Source organism: Argopecten irradians, chromosome 12, assembly GCF_041381155.1.
Source record: "Argopecten irradians isolate NY chromosome 12, Ai_NY, whole genome shotgun sequence".
Taxonomy (NCBI): domain Eukaryota; kingdom Metazoa; phylum Mollusca; class Bivalvia; order Pectinida; family Pectinidae; genus Argopecten; species Argopecten irradians.
In genome coordinates this window covers 5,298,221-5,318,369 of record NC_091145.1, presented here as the reverse complement: position 1 = coordinate 5,318,369, position 20,149 = coordinate 5,298,221, and the positions used below count along the sequence as shown (strand labels likewise).

The 20,149-nt window shown below is 34.3% G+C and overlaps 1 protein-coding gene across 2 annotated transcripts in view; it reads right to left on the bottom strand.

Moving 5' to 3' along the window:
- Nucleotides 1-3,214: 3,214 nt before the first annotated feature.
- LOC138304906 (DDB1- and CUL4-associated factor 1-like) overlaps nucleotides 3,215-20,149 on the bottom strand; it is a 37,039-nt gene continuing 20,104 nt past the window's right edge. For both annotated transcript variants that reach the window (XM_069245296.1, XM_069245298.1), the window contains exons 22-37: nucleotides 19,451-19,566; nucleotides 17,907-18,086; nucleotides 17,234-17,433; nucleotides 16,709-16,784; nucleotides 16,123-16,184; nucleotides 15,485-15,551; nucleotides 14,421-14,492; nucleotides 13,880-13,936; nucleotides 13,086-13,177; nucleotides 10,795-10,876; nucleotides 10,173-10,406; nucleotides 9,781-9,871; nucleotides 9,322-9,423; nucleotides 8,833-8,909; nucleotides 8,293-8,500; nucleotides 3,215-6,277 (exon numbers count right to left, since the gene is read on the bottom strand). In XM_069245296.1, coding sequence (XP_069101397.1) covers nucleotides 6,159-6,277; nucleotides 8,293-8,500; nucleotides 8,833-8,909; nucleotides 9,322-9,423; nucleotides 9,781-9,871; nucleotides 10,173-10,406; nucleotides 10,795-10,876; nucleotides 13,086-13,177; nucleotides 13,880-13,936; nucleotides 14,421-14,492; nucleotides 15,485-15,551; nucleotides 16,123-16,184; nucleotides 16,709-16,784; nucleotides 17,234-17,433; nucleotides 17,907-18,086; nucleotides 19,451-19,566 — 1,835 coding nt within the window. In that variant the 3' untranslated portion in view covers nucleotides 3,215-6,158. The remainder of the gene's footprint in view (nucleotides 6,278-8,292; nucleotides 8,501-8,832; nucleotides 8,910-9,321; nucleotides 9,424-9,780; nucleotides 9,872-10,172; nucleotides 10,407-10,794; nucleotides 10,877-13,085; nucleotides 13,178-13,879; nucleotides 13,937-14,420; nucleotides 14,493-15,484; nucleotides 15,552-16,122; nucleotides 16,185-16,708; nucleotides 16,785-17,233; nucleotides 17,434-17,906; nucleotides 18,087-19,450; nucleotides 19,567-20,149) is intronic.

Below are 20,149 nucleotides of genomic sequence, written 5' to 3'. Positions count from 1 at the left end.
AACGTGTTATTCGCCACCAAAAGTTACCAACATTTTGAGAATTACAATACTTAAAGGCCCACTACCATTCCGGAGCAAAATTTAAAGGTTTCTAAAAACATTAATAACAAAAGAAAATATATATCGATGGTCTAAGATGAGGTTACAACATGAAGTTTATGCAAGATGTCCTGTTCATTTCGCTGTTTTGCCTTCTGGCGCAGTGATGATCAACTACCGCGCGGTATTTAGGACGACGGCGGGAAACATAAGACGACCCGCGTTATGAAAATTAACATTTTATCTATCTAAATTAAATTGTTCAGAAGATAATGATAAGTGTAGCATTACCGGTAAGTTGATAACTTTTGCGACTTTTTAAAATTATCAATCTCGTTTTACATTTCCATTTTAAAGTGGGCCTTTAAGAATGCATAGGTTTTAATTTACCCACCCCGACAATCTGAGTGAGCTCAAAGTGAATTTTGGCATAATACGTCCACAGTGAAATGAGTACATATGGTCAGATCATAAACCCAAGTTGTGGTTTACAATTTCATTACATTTTTTACAGTATTATTAGTAGTTGTAAAATGACTTTTGCAGATATTTTTCATCTACAACATATGCAAGAACTTTAACAGTACGACAATTCTGTGTTGTATCTAATGTTTATGAGGTATAATACATGTATTGTCCGTGCCTATACAGCTTAAAGATGCTCCACCGATGACATATGGTATTTTTCCACTATCTAAAACAGGACCAGATGATTTGGTATTTTTATTTAGTTACAAAAGTTACTTACTTTACACCATTACCACCATTGAAAAGTTTGAGCTTCTAATTTAATTCAAATTAAAAGTATGAAAAATAATTAATTGCATCCCGAAAAAATCCGTGGCACTATATCCTATATGGAATGAAGTACTGATTGCACATGCACCAAAGGCAAAACAAATTATTTTATATTATTTTTTGTGTTAATTAGACATATATATACATACTGTAATTAAACACCAATTATTTGGTCAAATGATAAATATCATTTATGCTCTGTCAGCGGTGGAGCATCTTTAAAGTGAATAGTCGGGCAAAGAAAACCAGTCTAAATGCGTTCATTGGCCTTCCAAAAGTTCTCACATATTAATACGACGGTCAAGTTCTGCTTACGTTTCCCAGTTCTGACCACTGAAATAAAGAAAGTTGAAAGCATTGAAAGCGAGGCTGCGTGGAAATGTAACCACGGACATAGTCAGCCGGGAGGACGTTTTAGGATTGCTATACTTTAAATTAATTTCTTCGTACGCAGACAGATTTTGACGAGAGATTTTATTTTTCTATTTCATAAGAAGTTATACTGGATACATTCACACCATTTTTACCGACTTTAGCCATCCTTGCCCGACTGTTCACTTTAATTATCAAACCTTGTAGTTTAAAATAGATTATTGAAGAAACAAAGGGTATTTCAAACTTTTCGCCATCACATATAACTAGTATTTAACCACTTCTGTGTTGATAAACATTTAGTTATATAGTGTACAAAATTCTGTTCAGTTTTAGGGAACATCGTTACATAATACATATAAAGCTAAGGTATGCTTCACGACACCTGTAGAATTTAAGTTTGGGGATCCTGAATGTTATGGAACAGAAATGAAACTTGGCCATGTTTAAAACGTATTTAAGTATTTAACCATTTCTGTAAACATTTAGTCGTGTCCGAAATTCTGCTGTTTCATGGAACATCGTGTTTCAATTCTTTAACGTCCTATTAACAGTCAGAGTCATGTAACAGCGTACCAGGTTAATTAGTGGAGGAAAATCACGCGACCAGCGGTCAGTACATGGATTCGAACTCGCGACCCAGAGGTGGAGTGCATGTGGTACTTTGTCGAGACATCGACCACCGCCGCTCGACAATACATATAAAGCTAAGTCATGCTTTACGACTCCAGTAAAATTTACTTTTAAACTGACGTGTCAACTTAATTGTCACATTCTAGACATTATTTTACATTGATATGTTATATATATACACTGTTGTCAAGCACGAGTGCAACATGATTCACTGGTTTTTACATCGTTGTAATGCAAATTAACCTTGCACAATACACGGGCTTGGTTGAATCAGTATCACGAACAAAAAATATTATGGTGTTATAATTGACTTATTCGACCATTGTGACATTCAATGAAGGCGAAGGTCAAAGTAAAGTGCACAATATCATGCCTCTGATTACTTTGATACCAGAAAATGATTCAAGGACAAAATCGACAGCGGATGAACGGACGGACGCCGCACCACACCTCAGTGTGCTTTCGGACAGGAGATCTAGAGGTGGACGCTACTAGGTTACATTCAAAATAGGATTATCTCGTGGTATTTGAACAATTTGAAAGACGGGTCGTTGTATTGCCCATGATACAGATGATATAATATTTTTTTTGTCATTTCTAGTCTTTTTGTTGTATGATTTCCTCGTTTTTGTGTAAGCATCTGTTTGTTTTCACGCAGCCACCTAACCACACCAAACTTATAGCTAGCCGACTGATGAAATATAACACTTCTTCCTAAGGGTCGATAGTCATACTGGCGATTATATGGATTGGGGATTGCATAGAGGTGTGAAAAAAACATGACAACAAACCAAATAATGTTTCCATGGTAACGGATATCAACACATATATGTACCAAATTAAACTGTTGCTGTGATTACCAGTATTTGCCAGATTCGGTCGTGAACGCAGAAACAAAGATTTAATTTGAAATTCTGCCGGACAACCATCTAAAATACAACATGTATTATAATAACTGATAATTTGTTTTTGAATCTTAATTTTACTTTATATTTCGTTGTCATTATACGTGGAATATATCTTATGATGTGGACATAGAGGCTTTCATCCTACGTCCACCATTTTTCAATGAAACTTCAATTACAAATAACATGCAACTCTTTATGTTACAATAAAACGTCAATTAACAAAGTTTGACCAAAATACATGTAGATCCAAGAAGATATTTTTCATTTCAAAAACAAATAAGTCTTGATCCCTATGCTAACTTACTGTGTAGTTTCATCAAAACCGATTGACAGGCTTAAAATGAGAAGCAAGTCTGGAGAATACAAATGTATATCTAGACAGGGTGATTCCAAGCCCTCATCCGCATCAACTTCCTTGAGGGGCATTACTTGTTTCTTCTTCATTCCACGACACAGACAGTAAATATACACATATAAACATTTTATTGATTTACAAAAATACTGACAATAAATCACATCAGTACATCTATCACAATGTTTATTCTTATTTAATTTACAAATATGAACTTAAATATTTACGAAAAAAGGAGGACAGCATATGTTTCATACAAATACATGTACTCCATAAAGGATAAAAAATAAGTGTTTTATACATATTTATTAAAACTAAACAGTCGTTAGGGTGAAACAGAAGGGGAGATAACTCTTACTTTTCTAAACGCTGCAAATCAGGAGGGGAGATAACTCTTACTTTTCTAAGTGCACCAAAAAAAGCAATACTGTCTTGATACTATCTTCAGCCATTCAGGAGGGGCATATCTTTGTTATTTTTTTAGTACTTAAGGAGAGGATATAACAATTACTTAAAAACTTAAATATAGAGAGATAACTATTTGTTAAATTAATTGTACTTCAAGAGGAAATGTATTTTAGTACATGTACTTCAGGAGAGCTGTATCCTCGATACTCCAGGGGTTTTTATCACTTATGATCTCTACGGCAAATGACTATCTCATAGTAAAACTTGAGGCAACAGAAGGGGTAATTAAGTCCTTTGATGCACATCAAAAGAGCTGTATAATGGTACACTGTGGTTGACTGAGTGGCTTTGAATTTAGGCGTCGCTCTCTCTGTTGTCTTTATAAGAAATATTTGCTGGTCTGTGATTGCCCCTGAACTGCCTTCAGTTTTACTGTGAGATAGTCAAGGGGTGTAGAGATCGTCAGTGTTCAGAACACCTTGTGTATCAAGGATGGAAGGGCTGGAGTTACGCTATTAGCTACTTTAAATTTTTGAAGGGAGATAACTGATTGTTACTTTATCAGTACTTTAGAAAGGGAAATAACTGTTATTTTTTAAATAACTATTTTGTTACTTCTTGATCAGTATTTTAGAAACGGAGAAAATAAGTACATTTTAGTAATCCCTGAGGTGAGACAATTACTTATTACCTATTTAATAATTCATGAAGAGAGAAAATTGTTAATAACCATTTTAGTACTTAAGGGGAGGAGGAGACGATTTAGCGTGAACAAGGACAACCTATCTGTACTCACATACAAACGTGAATATATACAAATGAGATTGACATGCAAAGGAAACACCAAAATCTCTAATTTAAAGAATAAATTTTAGAGTTAAAAAAATATTTACAATATTTTGGCCAAATCAATGTTCAGTTGACCTGAACAATAAATATTTTATATGATCTCTTAAAACATTCACTCACACCAGTCATATAAGTTATTGATACAATTATTCATTATGGGGATTAATACGTGTAGGATCTATAGGCCAACTGTATGTCATAATTATAAATCCAGGGAATTATGAGGGCTGCATATTGGTAAAAAGAAACAAGAAATATGTATTCAATAATTTATTGCAATGCAAGGTACATTTCTCTGACTGGGACTGAATGATCAAGGTGTTTTACACCTGTGAATGATTTGGGCACTCAACTCACCAAGTATCATAAATAGGTCACAATTGTTATTATATTCAGGTTGTTTTGGTAAAAACAAAAGAATTTTTAAATCTAACAATAACTGTGAAATCAGATCTGGAGTCCGTTGAGCACTTCATTTATTTTAAAGTGTACCTTGTCTAAAGCGGATGTCACAAAACCAGCATATTTGGCTAATATAACCAGGTTTCTGGATTATATAGGTTTAAGTAAGTATAAATTAAGAAGAAAAAACACCATACAATTAAACCGGAAAAGACAGGAATCCTGAATAGACAAAACCTGTTTTGGCAGGTTACACTGTACAACCAATTTCCTTTGAAGTTGTCAACAGAATACATAGGGAACCTGGAGAACACATAATATCATTTACTATACAAATTGCTTGGTAGTCATATTGATCAGTAACTGACCCCCTATGAGCCTCTATAAAACTATTATGGGTCAATTATTAGGACCCTTTTTCCCCACTAACCCCTATTCCGTCTTTGTATATTACAGACTTACCTCCCCTGTGGATAGGTATCAATTGTGACGTCATTATTATGTGACTGAAACTCGCATCGTTAACAGATTACATCACAATCAATACCTATCAGCAAGGGCAGATAACTCTGTAATATGCAAATACGGAATAAAACCATAGACCTTCAATAAGTAGAAGTCACTTCCCTATTAAACTCTATATAATACTGTATAAAACCCAAAGAGGATTAGAAAGTAAAGTAGGATTCTTGCCCCCTCCCCATTCCCAACCCCCAATCATAAATCCTCTATAAAATCATAATTAAATTCCCCCCTTCCCCCATCCCTCTTTGACCTTCATAGGTTGCCACCGGTATATGGCCGAAATTCCTACTGATTTATCGACCCTGTTTGGTTTAACAGAAAGTATTTGGACAAGAATCTTACTAACCTCTATGGTCTTATAGCTCCCCCCCCCAATATAGACTCTAAAAACAAAATAAAAACTTTTAACACATTTTTGGCAATTTTCTACCCAAAATAATTTTGACAGACCACAAAACAAGATTGATGATCAATATCAAGGAAAGATGGATATATATGTATCGCTGGTAAGTTTCATATTTAGTTTCACAGGATATTGCGATAGTCGCAATATTGATGGTCAAAATGAGAAATGGAAGAGCCATATGCATTATATATACTCTTATAGCCAAATCACCAAATTTTAAAAGCGCTAACATTTTATTTAAACTGTACAATATCTCTTCTTTTACATTTGTACTGTTTAAATTATATATATTTTCTCCCTTCAGAGGACGATTGTTTGAAATATGATATTTAATTTCCTTCTTTTAGTCCAAATCGTGAAAATTTTGAATGAGAAATAACCAGCTATCCACGATCTCAGGAGTTGATGTTCATCAGTTGTGTTTTATGTTGGATCCATAATTTAAAGTTTTCAGCACCAAATAATATCACACTAACTGGAAGAGAATATCATCGTCTAGGTCATCATCTTCATCATCGCCATCTGATATTGAGAAATCCTCTTCATCATCATCGTCATCATCATTATCATCATCATCATCATCATCTGCAAAGAAAAGAATTAGAATTTTAGAAATAATGGTTACAATGTTGAGATTATATGCCAGAGATTCACTATAGTCTGTCTTTAAACAATATCTATTACTGTATTTTCCGTTACGTCGCAATTATTTTTTTTTCAATTTTTTATGATTTTTTCAGTTTTCGTACGCACATAAGTTGCACTGGTAAATACGCCGCACATAAAAGTTAGGCACATGTACCCATGTAACCCTCTGTGGATCGATCGAACTCTAATAAAGTACAGTAATGGTTCAAGATCGATAACAATAATTGACTCTGAATAATTTACACAATCACTACTGGTAAGCTGATGACAGATATTTCAATTTCTTCAAAACAACTTATAAAATTCAGGAGATCCTAGTAGAATTCTGGTGCGGACCATTTAATTAATGATCAGTCAAATGATTGATTGATATTTCTCCAATGTTTCTTTTTCCTTTTGAATTAAGGCACACATGAAATCCAACCAACTTTGTAAAAGTTAAAGAAGGTTTAACAGATGTCAGTCAATGTTAGAGATGCTCCACCGCCGACAGAGCATAAATGATAATAATTACTTGAACAATAATTGGATGTTTAATCGTGTATTTATATTTCTAATTAACACAAAAAATTACATAAAATAATTTATTTTGCCTTTGGTGCATGCGCAATCAGTACTTCATTTCATATAGGATATAGTGCCACGGAATTTTTTCGGGATGCAATTAACTACTTTTTGTAATTTGAAATTAGAAGCTTAAACTTTCCAATGGTGGTAATGGTGTAACGTAAGTAACTTTTGTGACTGAATAAAAATACAAAATCGTCTGCTCCTCGTTTTTGATAGTGAAAAATTACCATTTGTCAGCGGTGGAGCATCTTTAAAGAAGGCTAAACTTTAATACATGAAATCCAACCAACTTTGTCAATGTTAAAGAAGGCTAAACTGATGTCAGTCATCACATGAAATCCAACCTACTTTTGTCAATGTTAAAGAAGATTAAACTGATGTCAGTCATACATGAAATCCAACCAGCTTTGTCAATGTTAAAGAAGGCTAAACTGATGTCAGTCATACATGAAATCCAACCAACTTTGTCAAAGTTAAAGAAGGCTAAACTGATGTCAGTCATACATGAAATCCAACCAGCTTTGTCAAATGTTAAAGAAAAGGCTAAACTGATGTCAGTCATACATGAAATCCAACCTACTTTGTCCAATGTTAAAGAAGGTTAAACTTAAAATGATGTCAGTCATAATCAATGAAAATCCCTACCTACTTTGTCAAAGTAAAAGAAGGTATAAACTGATGTCAGTCATACATGAAATCCAACCAGCTTTGTCAATGTTAAAGAAGGCTAAACTGATGTCAGTCATACATGTAAATATCCAACCTACTTTGTCAATGTTAAAGAAGGTATAAACTGAATGTCCATCATTACATGAAATCGCACATAAGTTGCACTGGTAAATACGCCGCACATAAAAGTTAGGCACATGTACCCATGTAACCCTCTGTGGATCGATCGAACTCTAATAAAGTACAGTAATGGTTCAAGATCGATAACAATAATTGACTCTGAATAATTTACACAATCACTACTGGTAAGCTGATGACAGATATTTCAATTTCTTCAAAACAACTTATAAAATTCAGGAGATCCTAGTAGAATTCTGGTGCGGACCATTTAATTAATGATCAGTCAAATGATTGATTGATATTTCTCCAATGTTTCTTTTTCCTTTTGAATTAAGGCACACATGAAATCCAACCAACTTTGTAAAAGTTAAAGAAGGTTTAACAGATGTCAGCCACTTAACATTTCATCAGTTTCAATATTGAATCTACAAAACAAGGGATCAAGAAGAGTATACACAAATATATGAGAAAGATCCCTTCAGTACTTTCTCAGAAGAAGTGATAATAAGAACTGCATTAAAGTGACTTGAATAGCAGACAATCAGCAGAGGGCGAGCTAAAAATTTATAGATGGACCAAAAAATGAAATATACCATCTCCATCCGCTTCAAAGGAGTCATTCGAGTCATCTAAAGAATCGTCCATATTGAGGATGTCATCTTCATCATCGTCATCGTCATCATCTTCTAATCCATCATCTTCCTCTTCTTCCTGCTGGTCGTCCTCTGAATCTCGTAACTTTCCGATCTCGTACAGCTTACACACACTCTCTTTTGTCCCGGTCTCAGAAAAGTCTTGGTTCTGTAAAAACCAGAGAAAAATACTACAGAAATGGAGATTGTCACTTATTTTGGTTTAATGTAATGAGACATAGCATAGTCTATAAAAGTGGTAGTTTCTGTTCCTGCTTAGGGCTCAGCTTAATGGGAGTGATGGATATATATTTACATCAGGTTAGGTGGTGATCACATATTTGAATTTTTTTTTTTTTTTTTTTTTTAAATTTTGCAACTCTATTGTTGGCTATTGTTGTTTATCTATTGTTGTTTATCTATTGTTGACTATTGTTGTTTATCTATTGTTGACTATTGTTGTTTATCTATTGGTATAATATATGAATCTAAGTAATTTACCTCAACTACTGCCAGTAGGGTGTCGGCTTGGTCACAGCACAGGTCCGCAATACTACCCGACTTTACGTCCACAGTGGCTGAAAGAAAAACAAAGTCACTAATTAGCATGCTAAAAAGGCCCACAGGGCTGGTATAGCTGGTTTTTCAGTGAATGAAGATTTTCTTCAATATTTGAGCTGCCTCTTCCGACAATGGTTTGATATTATAAAATGATAAAATCTATTTTTTATATCAGACTTCCACTTCGAGAACCTCTAGACACTACAACTATTTCTCTATTTAACTCTCTAAACCTAACTAGATTTTTCCTTTGACATCTGCTGCCGACCACTGCTTGCCGAAAATTCCACAATATATCATGTCTACATAGCTAGGATTTCTTCCCTGCCTAAGCTCAATAAACTCTCAAACCATATCTACCAGGTACATTATCAATGTCATTAATTTTTGTCTTTGATTTTGTAGCATTAATTATTAGTGTATATTTACCAATAGAACTGTAATCCTTGGAATCAAACGTTCGAAATGTGGATCCAAAGGGACTTCGAACTTTCTCTTTCGATATGTCTGTTTCTTGATCAACCTGTATAGCTACAAATGAAAATAAAAGAAATTTCTTTTAATTCAGAAGAAAAATTCTCTTAAAAATATGAAGAATATAATTTTACAGTGATCATTTACATAATGATAGATAATTATTTTTCATATGTTTAACTTGAAGTAAAATTAGAAGCTCAAACTTTTCAATGGTGATAATGGTGTAAAGTAAGTAACTTCTGTAACTGAAGAAAAATTCTAAATCATCTGCTTCTGTTTTTGATAGTGAAAAAACAGTATTTGTCAGTGGTGAAGCATCTTTAATATGAAAAACATGAAATTAATTTGCTGTGAACTGGCTTATAATATCTATTAGGTACAATTTGAAATAGACTCAGTAAATTTACTTACCATACAAGATGTTGCCGTTGCGGTTGAAATGAATCTGACATTGGTCAAGAGACGGAACAGTATGTAACAGGTGATAGGTTCGAATGTCCCACTATTTATAATGTTAAGGATTAATTTTTAACAAATACGAGGGTGCTTCATAGAACCAAACTTGTCTTTCATAAAATCATTGCACAAAGTAAATTTACGAAATAAATCAATAAAAGAAACCTGCTCAGTTTTCATGTTTTCAATCTGCATTTTAGTTAACAATTAAAGGATTGTTAGATTGCAATTATTTGAGATCTAAATGCAATCTTGAATGTTTTGACTGTTATGTGAAAGTGTTGAAGTGTACTGGTATTTTTGAGTTGAATATTTTACTACTAAAAAAATTATCTAACAAAGGATACAACTTCTGAGTTAATGATGATTTCTAGTCCCATAGGATGGAACACACCGCTCACAAACTGGTTAAACTTGTCAAACTTGTGAATGGACTTCCCTGACCGTACATCCCATAATACTCCATCATTGAGCGCCATGTCGTCTGTGGGGTTAAAGGTCGCCCGATTTAACTGGTAGTTGTTGGCCTTGTTAGAGTCGTACAGTTTCAGCACCTGGCGACCTGTTGTTACATCATAAATCTGGAAGATAAAATCAGCCAATCAGAGTTTGTACTAATCCCAGGTTAACCAATCAGATTTTGTACTTAACACAACATCTTAAAAGGCCATCTTTTTGACCCAAGTATCAAGATCAGTGACAAGAAAGTGTTCACTATGTTTCAGTAACCTACAGCTATAAATAAAGATAATATATATATATTAATATATATAAGATAAAGAGTTTATTGAAAACATAAAAGCCAAATGTTTCTAAATAATAATCTAAAAACATTTCAATTGAAATTAAGTGTTATGTTTGATAGTGAAGGTTTTTTAGTTTGAACAATTGAATAAAAAAACAAAGATGGTGTCGAAAATTTACATGAATACAAATTTTGCATCTCCAATTTCATCATCAATAACTTACGTGGGCAGTGTCGTCACGGGTGCCAATGATACGATCCTGTATATGTTTACTGAATTCAACATAGTAATCCTCAAACGAATATCTGTAACAAACAAATAAATATCTCTAATAAAACATAGTTCATACCTATATCATTGTTGAACGCCATTTAATATTCACTCATCATTAGTGGTGCGCGGTATTATCGGTATACCGATATATCCAGGTTCAATTTGAAAACGATACGTATCGCGGTACGATTTAGTCGTATCGGTTCACTCGGAATCATTTGGGGATTTTCCGTATATTTCCGTGAAAATTTCGTTTTTGACGGGAAATATTTTTAAAATGAGAATTTGTATAAAAATTAAAACTAAAATATATATTTTAACAACATTTCAGACAAATGTATAGGTTAAGATGGATTTTTGGGATGTTATTATACGTAGATTATGATTGATCTTGTGCTTAGTAACGTTTCAAAATGGCGACCTTCATAGGCACGAATGATAACCTCGTAAAAAATCCCAAGCAAAAGCGGTTGTATGGCAGCATTTTGGCCTTATAGTACGTAAAGGGGAAATAAATAGCGAGTAAAGCATCGCTTGATGTCGATTGTGTACGGCAATCGTTAAATATAGTGGCGGAACAAGGAACCTGACGACTCACTTGCGTCGCCATCACCCAGCTACTGAGTCCCGTCCAGTAGTAAGTGTTTGCAAAACATCGAGCGGAAGAAACACAGATATTATCTCGCATTTTTTTAGATAAAAACAAGAATAAAAGTGATATATTGACAAAACATTTATTTCATACTCTTTTTAGGTGATTGACAGAAAAAACCATGCAATTCTTATTCTACAAAAATAATACCAAAATATCATGATACGTATCATAATACACTTATAATGTATCGTGATATATCGTGATACAAAATTTTTCGCGATACCCATCCCTACTCATCATGCCTCAATGACCTACTTGCAGTCTAGATTATTTTAACCAATCATGCCTCTGTGACCTATTTGCAGTCTAGAATATTTTACCAATCATGCCTCCGTGTCCTACTTGATGTCTAGATTATTTTACCAATCAGGCCTAAGTGACCTACTTGCAGTCTAGAATATTTTACCCATCATGACTCGTGACCTACTTGCTGTCTAGATTATTTTACCCATCATGCCTCGGTGACCTATTTGCAGTCTAGATTATATTACAAATCATGCCTTGATGACTTACTTGCAGTCTAGATTATTTTAACCAATCATGCCTCTGTGACCTATTTGCAGTCTAGAATATTTTACCAATCATGCCTCCGTGTCCTACTTGATGTCTAGATTATTTTACCAATCAGGCCTAAGTGACCTACTTGCAGTCTAGAATATTTTACCCATCATGACTCGTGACCTACTTGCTGTCTAGATTATTTTACCTTTCATGCCTCGGTGACCTATTTGCAGTCTAGATTATATTACAAATCATGCCTTGATGACTTACTTGCAGTCTAGATTATTTTACCCATCATGCCGCATTGACCAACTTGCAGTCTAGAATATTTCACCCATCATGCCTCGGTGACCTACTTGCAGTCTAGATTATTTTACCCATCATGCCTCAGTGACCTATGCGCAGTCTAGAATATTTTACCCATGATGACTCATGACATACTTGCTGTCTAGATTATTTTACCCATCATGCCTCGGTGACCTACTTGCAGTCTACATTATTTTACCCATCATGCCTCGGTGACCTACTTGCAGTCTACATTATTTTACCCATCATGCCTCAGTGACCTATGCGCAGTCTAGAATATTTTACCCATGATGACTCATGACCTACTTGCTGTCTAGATTATTTTACCCATCATGCCTCGGTGACCTATTTGCAGTCTAGATTATATTACAAATCATGCCTTGATGACTTACTTGCAGTCTAGATTATTTTACCTATCATGCCGCATTGACCAACTTGCAGTCTAGAATATTTCACCCATCATGCCTCAGTGACCTATGCGCAGTCTAGATTATTTTACCCATCATGCCTCAGTGACCTACTTGCAGTCTACATTATTTTACCCATCATGCCTCTATGACCTACTTGCAGTCTACATTATTTTACCCATCATGCCTTGGTGTTGTATTTATAGTCTAGAATATTTTACCCATCATGCCTTAGTGACCTACTTGATGTCTAGATTATTTTACCCATCATGCCTCGAGAACCTACTTGCAGTCTGTTTATTTTACCCATCATGCCTCAGTGACCCATTTGCACTCTAGATTATTTTTACCCATCATGCCTCGGTGACCTACTTGCTGTCAAGGATGTCTCCATATGACCAGAGAGTGGAGCCGTTCGTGTTTTCCCAGTCGACCTCGCAGGAAGTGAGTATCAGTCTGCCATCCTGTTGATATAATTATAATCAATAAATTTTAATATTTATATCTCAATCAAAACTGAAAATCTGATTAATCAATCATAGAAGTTTAACTTGCAGTAGTCAGTAAAAGTTAATATATATATATATATATATTTGTGTAATTGGCTTCATGTTATCACATCTTTTGTCTTTTTTCACTTGATGGGAATCTTGTAAAAATTTAAAAAAAAATTGTGGTCTGGCTAATTTGGTATCAATTTCCATATTCGTTACCATGTTTGCCTTAATTAGCCCTCCTGCCCTTTTCTGGAGAAGAGTTTAAGTTATATAAACACCCCCATCCCACGGATTTAACAATGTTTTTCAACATGTGATGCCTCTAACATCAGCATTGAATCCCATATTACATGGACTTGCGAGTCTTTTACATGTGAATCACGACGACATGATAATGCGTCTCAAAGGATAAAAGACATATACATGTTTAATAAAACAGATAAATATACCACTATAAAAGAAAAAAAATTAAAATATGGCTGACTTTTTTCATCCACAACTTACACTTTGGTTCATTAATAATCACCCCTCTTTGTTATTGAATTACTTAAGCACCCTGGGTGCTAATTACAATAAATACGGTATTTTGTTTTCATTTGCAAAGAGACAACTTGAGGCCCCTGATTTATTTGATTACAATGATAAACACGTTTGCCTAGAGTTATGTACCTTGGATGATTGACAGTTGGTGATTGGTGAAGTATGAGCACTAAAATTGACTGAATCCTGTAATAAGAAGGATAAACGTTAATTGTGAACAAAACAAATTAATCAAAATGTAAACAATGTCAAAATGTAAACAATGTCAAAATTTAAACAATGTCATAAAGCTGTATTTATTTTAGAAATATTTTAGCCAATTCCATAGAAATCTTTTTAACCAATATTTTTACCAATTCAAAAGAAATATTTCTTACCAAACTTTTTTTACCAATTCAATAGAATTTTTTTTAACTGACGTTTTTATCAATTCAATGACAATATTTTTTTATTAACTTTTTAACCAATTCAATAGAAATCTTTTTTACACATCTTCTTTAAACCAATTCAATGGAAATCTTTTTTAACCATCTTTCTTACCAATTCAATATACATCTTGTTTTTAATTGTTTCATCTTTAAAAGCAATTTTTTTTCAATAATATCAAGAACACTAGAAAGTTCATGGGAAATATTTTTAAATAAATTAACAGTAACGAAAATGCACCCACCTCCTCTGACGCCATATGAAACATTTTTAGGTCCCCAGCATAGCTCCCAAGCATCAAATTCTGCTTAGCGGGCTACAAAAATACCAATATATATATATTGTAGAGAAGCGTAAATTCTGAAAACAATAGCTCTTTGTATGATCTCAAGTTTCACTTAAACTGTGACACCATATTTTATTTTACTGGGAATAGTTCTTTTTAAATTATGTAACTTTTGTTACTAAGAACATACTTGCCAACTTTTTTAAAATTCCCATGGGAGTAATTTCAAGTGTTTAAACTTTTAACCTCAAGAAAGTCTACTTAGTAACCCCCTATGAAGAAATTAAAGGTTGAATTTTGCATATTCTGACCTGTTCTTTCTGATGGTTTAGGCAGATTTTTTACATTTTGAATATCAAAATATTTGGACTTGCTAAACTGGCTTAAAATGAGGGGTTCAAAATCGAGAGTCTCCCTCCAAAATAGGCAAATATGTTACTTCTCATTTGAATTCAATAACACTCCTGTGGTTTCAGTTGAAAGCAAGGAGAATACATTTTATTCTTGCAACAAAATTTAAACTTTATTCATTTTACATTGATTGAGAAACAAGTTATACAACTTATGTAAATCACTCTAGATGGCCCGGAATTAAGCGCGCGAGGGGTCTTATTGTGGGAGGAAACCGGAGTGCCTGGAGAAAACCCACGTGATCAGGCAGGTGACCCCTAACCCTTTCACATCCATGCCGGGGATCGAACCCCGGCCGGCTAGGTGAAAGGCGAGCGGCTTAACCACTACACCACCCGAACACTTCTTGCAACAAACCATCTTAGAATTAAAATGCATTAGAATCCTTGGAACGTCCAGGATGATTACAGTGAAAGTTAGAATAATATAACATGTCTAAGTCAGATGTCACCAGAACTGGAATATTCTAAGTTATTTAGGTCTTAGCTACTACCAATCAAGAAGAAATATACTAATAAATTATGCCAAATTAGACAAGGGCCAATTTGGCATGTTATGCTGTAATATTTCATCCATAAATTCAACTTTGTTGCGGGGGTATAAAAACTTACCAAAAATGCACAACACGTATACCCCATGGAATCTCCATCATCTTTGAACGTTTTTATGGGTCGAAATCTGTAAAGCAAGGAAAATTTGTTTATGACAGAGAATTGGGTCACAATGGTACAATATCATATATGAAAAAGAAAGTTTAAAGATGCTCCACCACCGACAAATCGTATTGTTTCACTACCAAAAACAGGAGCAGACGATTTAGTATTTTTCTTCAGTTACAAAAGTTACTTACTTTATACCATTACCACCATTGAAAAGTTTGAGCTTCTAATTTTACTTCAAGTTAAAAATATGAAAAATAATTAATTGCATCCCGAAAAAATTCCATGGCATTATATCCTATATGGAATGAAGTACTGATTGCGCATGCACCAAAAGCAAAATACATTATCTCTATATTATTTTTTGTGTTAATTAGACATATATACACGATTAAAATCCAATTATTGTTCAAATAATGATTATCATTTTTGCTCTGTCGGTGGTGGAGCATCTTTAAGGTGAATAATTAAAGAAATCTTTAGAAAATAAGATTAGAACTAAAATGTGTGTCACATATGTATTATGCGTATTAGAATGGTGCATTCTTATTGGCATATGATTTTATTGGAATAAGCACTTGAGTACCTACCTGCTGTAAATAAATTTGTAGTTTGCACTAGCACCATCTAGACCGCCAAATCTTGGCTGTATCTGTAATCGAATGATTGATATTACAACTTCAAATTAAACACACAATTACTTCAAAAGTATTTTACATTTTTATGGACACATTATGGGTCAGGTAGCTAATGAGAACATTCAATTTGAGCCGTTTTTAATTTTCGTAATTTGGTTTCAGGGTTTTATACTGTTTTTCAATATTTAGCGGATCAAATTTCCGTGATCAGAGCAACATCCTTAAAACAACTGGCAATACAGTATAACAACAACTGAACATTATTGACCCATTATTTTAAAGTTGGATTATTTTAGAATTTTATCTAAAGTTCTACAACCAAAGGGGCTGAAAATCAGTTTTTCTATTTTAGTGTTTCGTATTTCACTGCAAATAAGACCCCTCCTATAATTAAAACCCTCTACCTATTTTGACAAAATTTGTGACATTCTGACTTGTCAAGCTCATCAGAAACAGAACACCTTTATACTGACGATATCGGCAAAAACATTTCTATATACCAATTCAGTGATTATCATGACACAGAATCTAATACTACCTGGCTTTTAAAATAGCGAGACGTGAAATTTGTTGGAGCGCTCCTCTTCCCTCGAGCCTCCGGACATCTGTGAGGTCTACAATACAGAAATATTAATTACTAGGATAAGGTGAATGAAAAATGGTTTTATATTTAAACCATTGGAAACTATTTACTGTCTACTTTGTAATTAAATTATCCCGTCACAGACAAGAATCTTGTGCTAACGTCAGTTTACTCTGATGAAACTATCAACAGCAAGGACAATCAACTAGAATTATTTCAAGGTTTGTTTAACAGAATGCACCATATTCAAGTATTTGAGCCTTTTGTTGAGGAAAATATTGCATAAAATTCGAGTCATTTGGTTGAAATTTATTCAAGTTATTCTTTATTCATATATTTCAAAGAGCCTTCAAGGGTATAAATTTGTTACACATGCGCCTTGTCCAATGAAAGTTACTTTTAGACCCAATATTCTTCTGTATTAGGTCACAAAGTAACTAATTATATTAGGCTATGTAGCATCTTTAATCCCAAACTTACTGAAATAACGACATCTGTGGACATGTTGAGACAGGGTTCCGACAAAGCGCATGTTGTTTCCGTAAATATTCCGTCACAATCTTGTCCAAAGTTGTCTCATATTCTCCAGCTGATTTCGCTACATTGCCTCGGTTTCGTAGCGCTGGACTTCCAAGACCTCCTTCCTTTTCCCGGCTAAATCTACATCGTGTTGGCTGTATCTAATATAAATAAACATACCATACAACAATCAATTGTTTTTAATCATTAATTCAATCCCAGTGACCTTGAAATAAAGTAGTGCCAACCACATTGACAAACTGAAAAGCTGTTCAGTAAATTTTGTTATCCCCCCAATATCGGAATCCTGTATACAATAGTAATTATGTGAAGATTTTTTTATTTCCTTAAAATTCAGAACCATGTACTAATACTGTAAATCAACATTCTTTTGTATGCATTTTTTTTTTTTTTTTTATCAAGGTAAATTCGCAAATGTTTTGACCTCCGCATATTGCATTGGTATTTATCACAATTAAACTAGTGGTATAAATTATTATTACTATTATTAGTGATTGTGAAGATTTTTTTTTTAAAAATCCCGAACTAAGGCATATTAACAAAGTTCAGGTAAGATAAAAAAGATTAATAAAGAATCCTTGTGTCTAAACAAAGAAAACCTTGAGCTCTGTACCTTGCTGTGTGTGATAGTGGAGGGAGAGGAATTGGAGGGCCTCCCGATGGTAAATCGTATGTGTCCTGAACTTCCTGGCACCGCACCGTTCTCTGTCTGACTCGACGAGGTGTTAATACTAAGTGGCTGAGTAACATGGTTGCTTGAACTGGACTGACTGTTTGGCAGAATCTGTCGTCCCTGAAGAAAAAAAAAAGAAATTAATTTAGAGGCACTAGAAACAATGTGTTATGCAGGGGCAGATCTAGGAATTTTTCGAAAGTGGGTAGTTGGTAATTTTCATCATTACAAAATGTAAACGCAAGAATGTGTATTAAATTGGTGCAGCTATTGGTAAGGAATGAAAATGCATAATTTGGGATGCAGATGTCAATAGCCCCCTACTCTGAGTTCAGGGTCAAAGCCCCCCTTCCAACAAACACCCTACCCCCCACAAACACCCTACCCCCACCCCAAAAGGGACGGACCTAAGATTATCACATCACAGAACACATTACACCTCTTACATTAGCATTTACACTGTACATGTACATTACTTATTATGATAATAATGTAGTTGATTGCGTCTTTGCATATTACGAATTTTTCTGTCCTTGTGAGTCGGTGGTGCGACATAATCGTCTTCAATTAAAGAAACAATTCAGTCTAAGAAAACATTAAAATTTGTACATATAAAAACCCAGTTCTAACGGAAATTAGATCAGTCAGTTTTACTGTGATATGCCAGAAAAGCCTATGGTGGTGAAATGCGTGTGAAATGTTCAAACTCGCTCGGTGTCCACCATTACACATTGTGGTCGAACATCTTGTATGCTGAACACTGTCCCTTGCTTGTAGAGTAAAGCAACTTTTGTCTAGAACTGAATTGTCTTGCCTAAAAAGTCATTCTATCACCTCCTCATTGGTTATGTAGTTCATTTGTTTAAAGTGCCTGACTTTGGCTCGGGTTAGGGTACAGCGTACATATTGCACCTACTTAATCGTATTGATCAACGATTTGTAAATAACGGTATTAATTAAAATACTTAACAATGACGTGGAATTTGTCAATATTTTGTGTTATATGTTTCAAAAGAAATGTAGAACAATACATTTATGCCATAGTTTGCTTTTGGTTACGTAAAAGAATTAGCGTGAGTGAATTGTCCCTTTAAGAAATACCTTTTTAAGTCATTAACATCACAACCATTGTCATATAAGAGTTTAAACTTTAAATTGCTGGTTTATTTTTCTTATTCTAATTTCTTGGTTTTTTTAGTGTCATATTTGATTGGATTAATGTCCCATTAAAATGTACATGATTCATTTAAGAATGGTGGAGGAAAGCCGGAGTACCTGGGAAAAAACACCAACCAGCAGTTAGTACCAGGGAACTGCCCTAATGGCATTTAAAAACATGAATTGACCCAGAGGTGGAGAGTTTGAGATAATACGTATGTTGGGACATCTTAACCACTCGGCCACCGCCACCCCTAGTTGTGGTAATATGTCAGGACATCTAAGTACTAAGTCACATAACATACAATAATGAGAGACAAACTGACCACTTTCGGTGAATGATGAGGCGTAGAACACAGATGTGGACTAGTGGTGTGTAGCTGAGAGGAATGGCCAGGCAGGGACGCTTCTTTCTGTAACGCTGATGCTGCCACGTGTAGACCTGCAACAATGGAATTCTCCATATCATATCTGGTGATATAAACAAGAATTGTTTACAGGGACTGGGGGATGAACAATGCGTCATGGAGGAAAGGCAATTCGAAAAGTCCACCATGCATGATGGCCTAGAAATAGAGGCATTGAAATCACCCTCAAGTGATGAAAGATTCTATAATAAATCTTTTGCCTAGTAACCGCGATACAGTCGACTATGGGAAAAAACCCTGTCAAGTATGGCATAATCTCCACAATAAATAATTTTTCTTTGTTTCGGGCTTTCTGATTGGCATATTCATTTTTTGCATTCCATGTAGCTGCAATATTGTAGCTCAAAAGACTTTTTAGACAGAATATGGTGTCGTCTTTAGAGCTACAATTGGTGCCTATTACTGCTAATGGAGCAAAATTATGATTACGCAAACCATTATAAAACGTTTGTTTGCATTTTATCGTACTTTATTTGATATTGCTTACCTACTAGGCAATAAAACTGAACCATATAAAATATCAAATTCTCATCGAGGCATTATTTTTTTTACATAATATATATGAAGGGCTTTCTGAAGGGAATTTATACGGCAAGT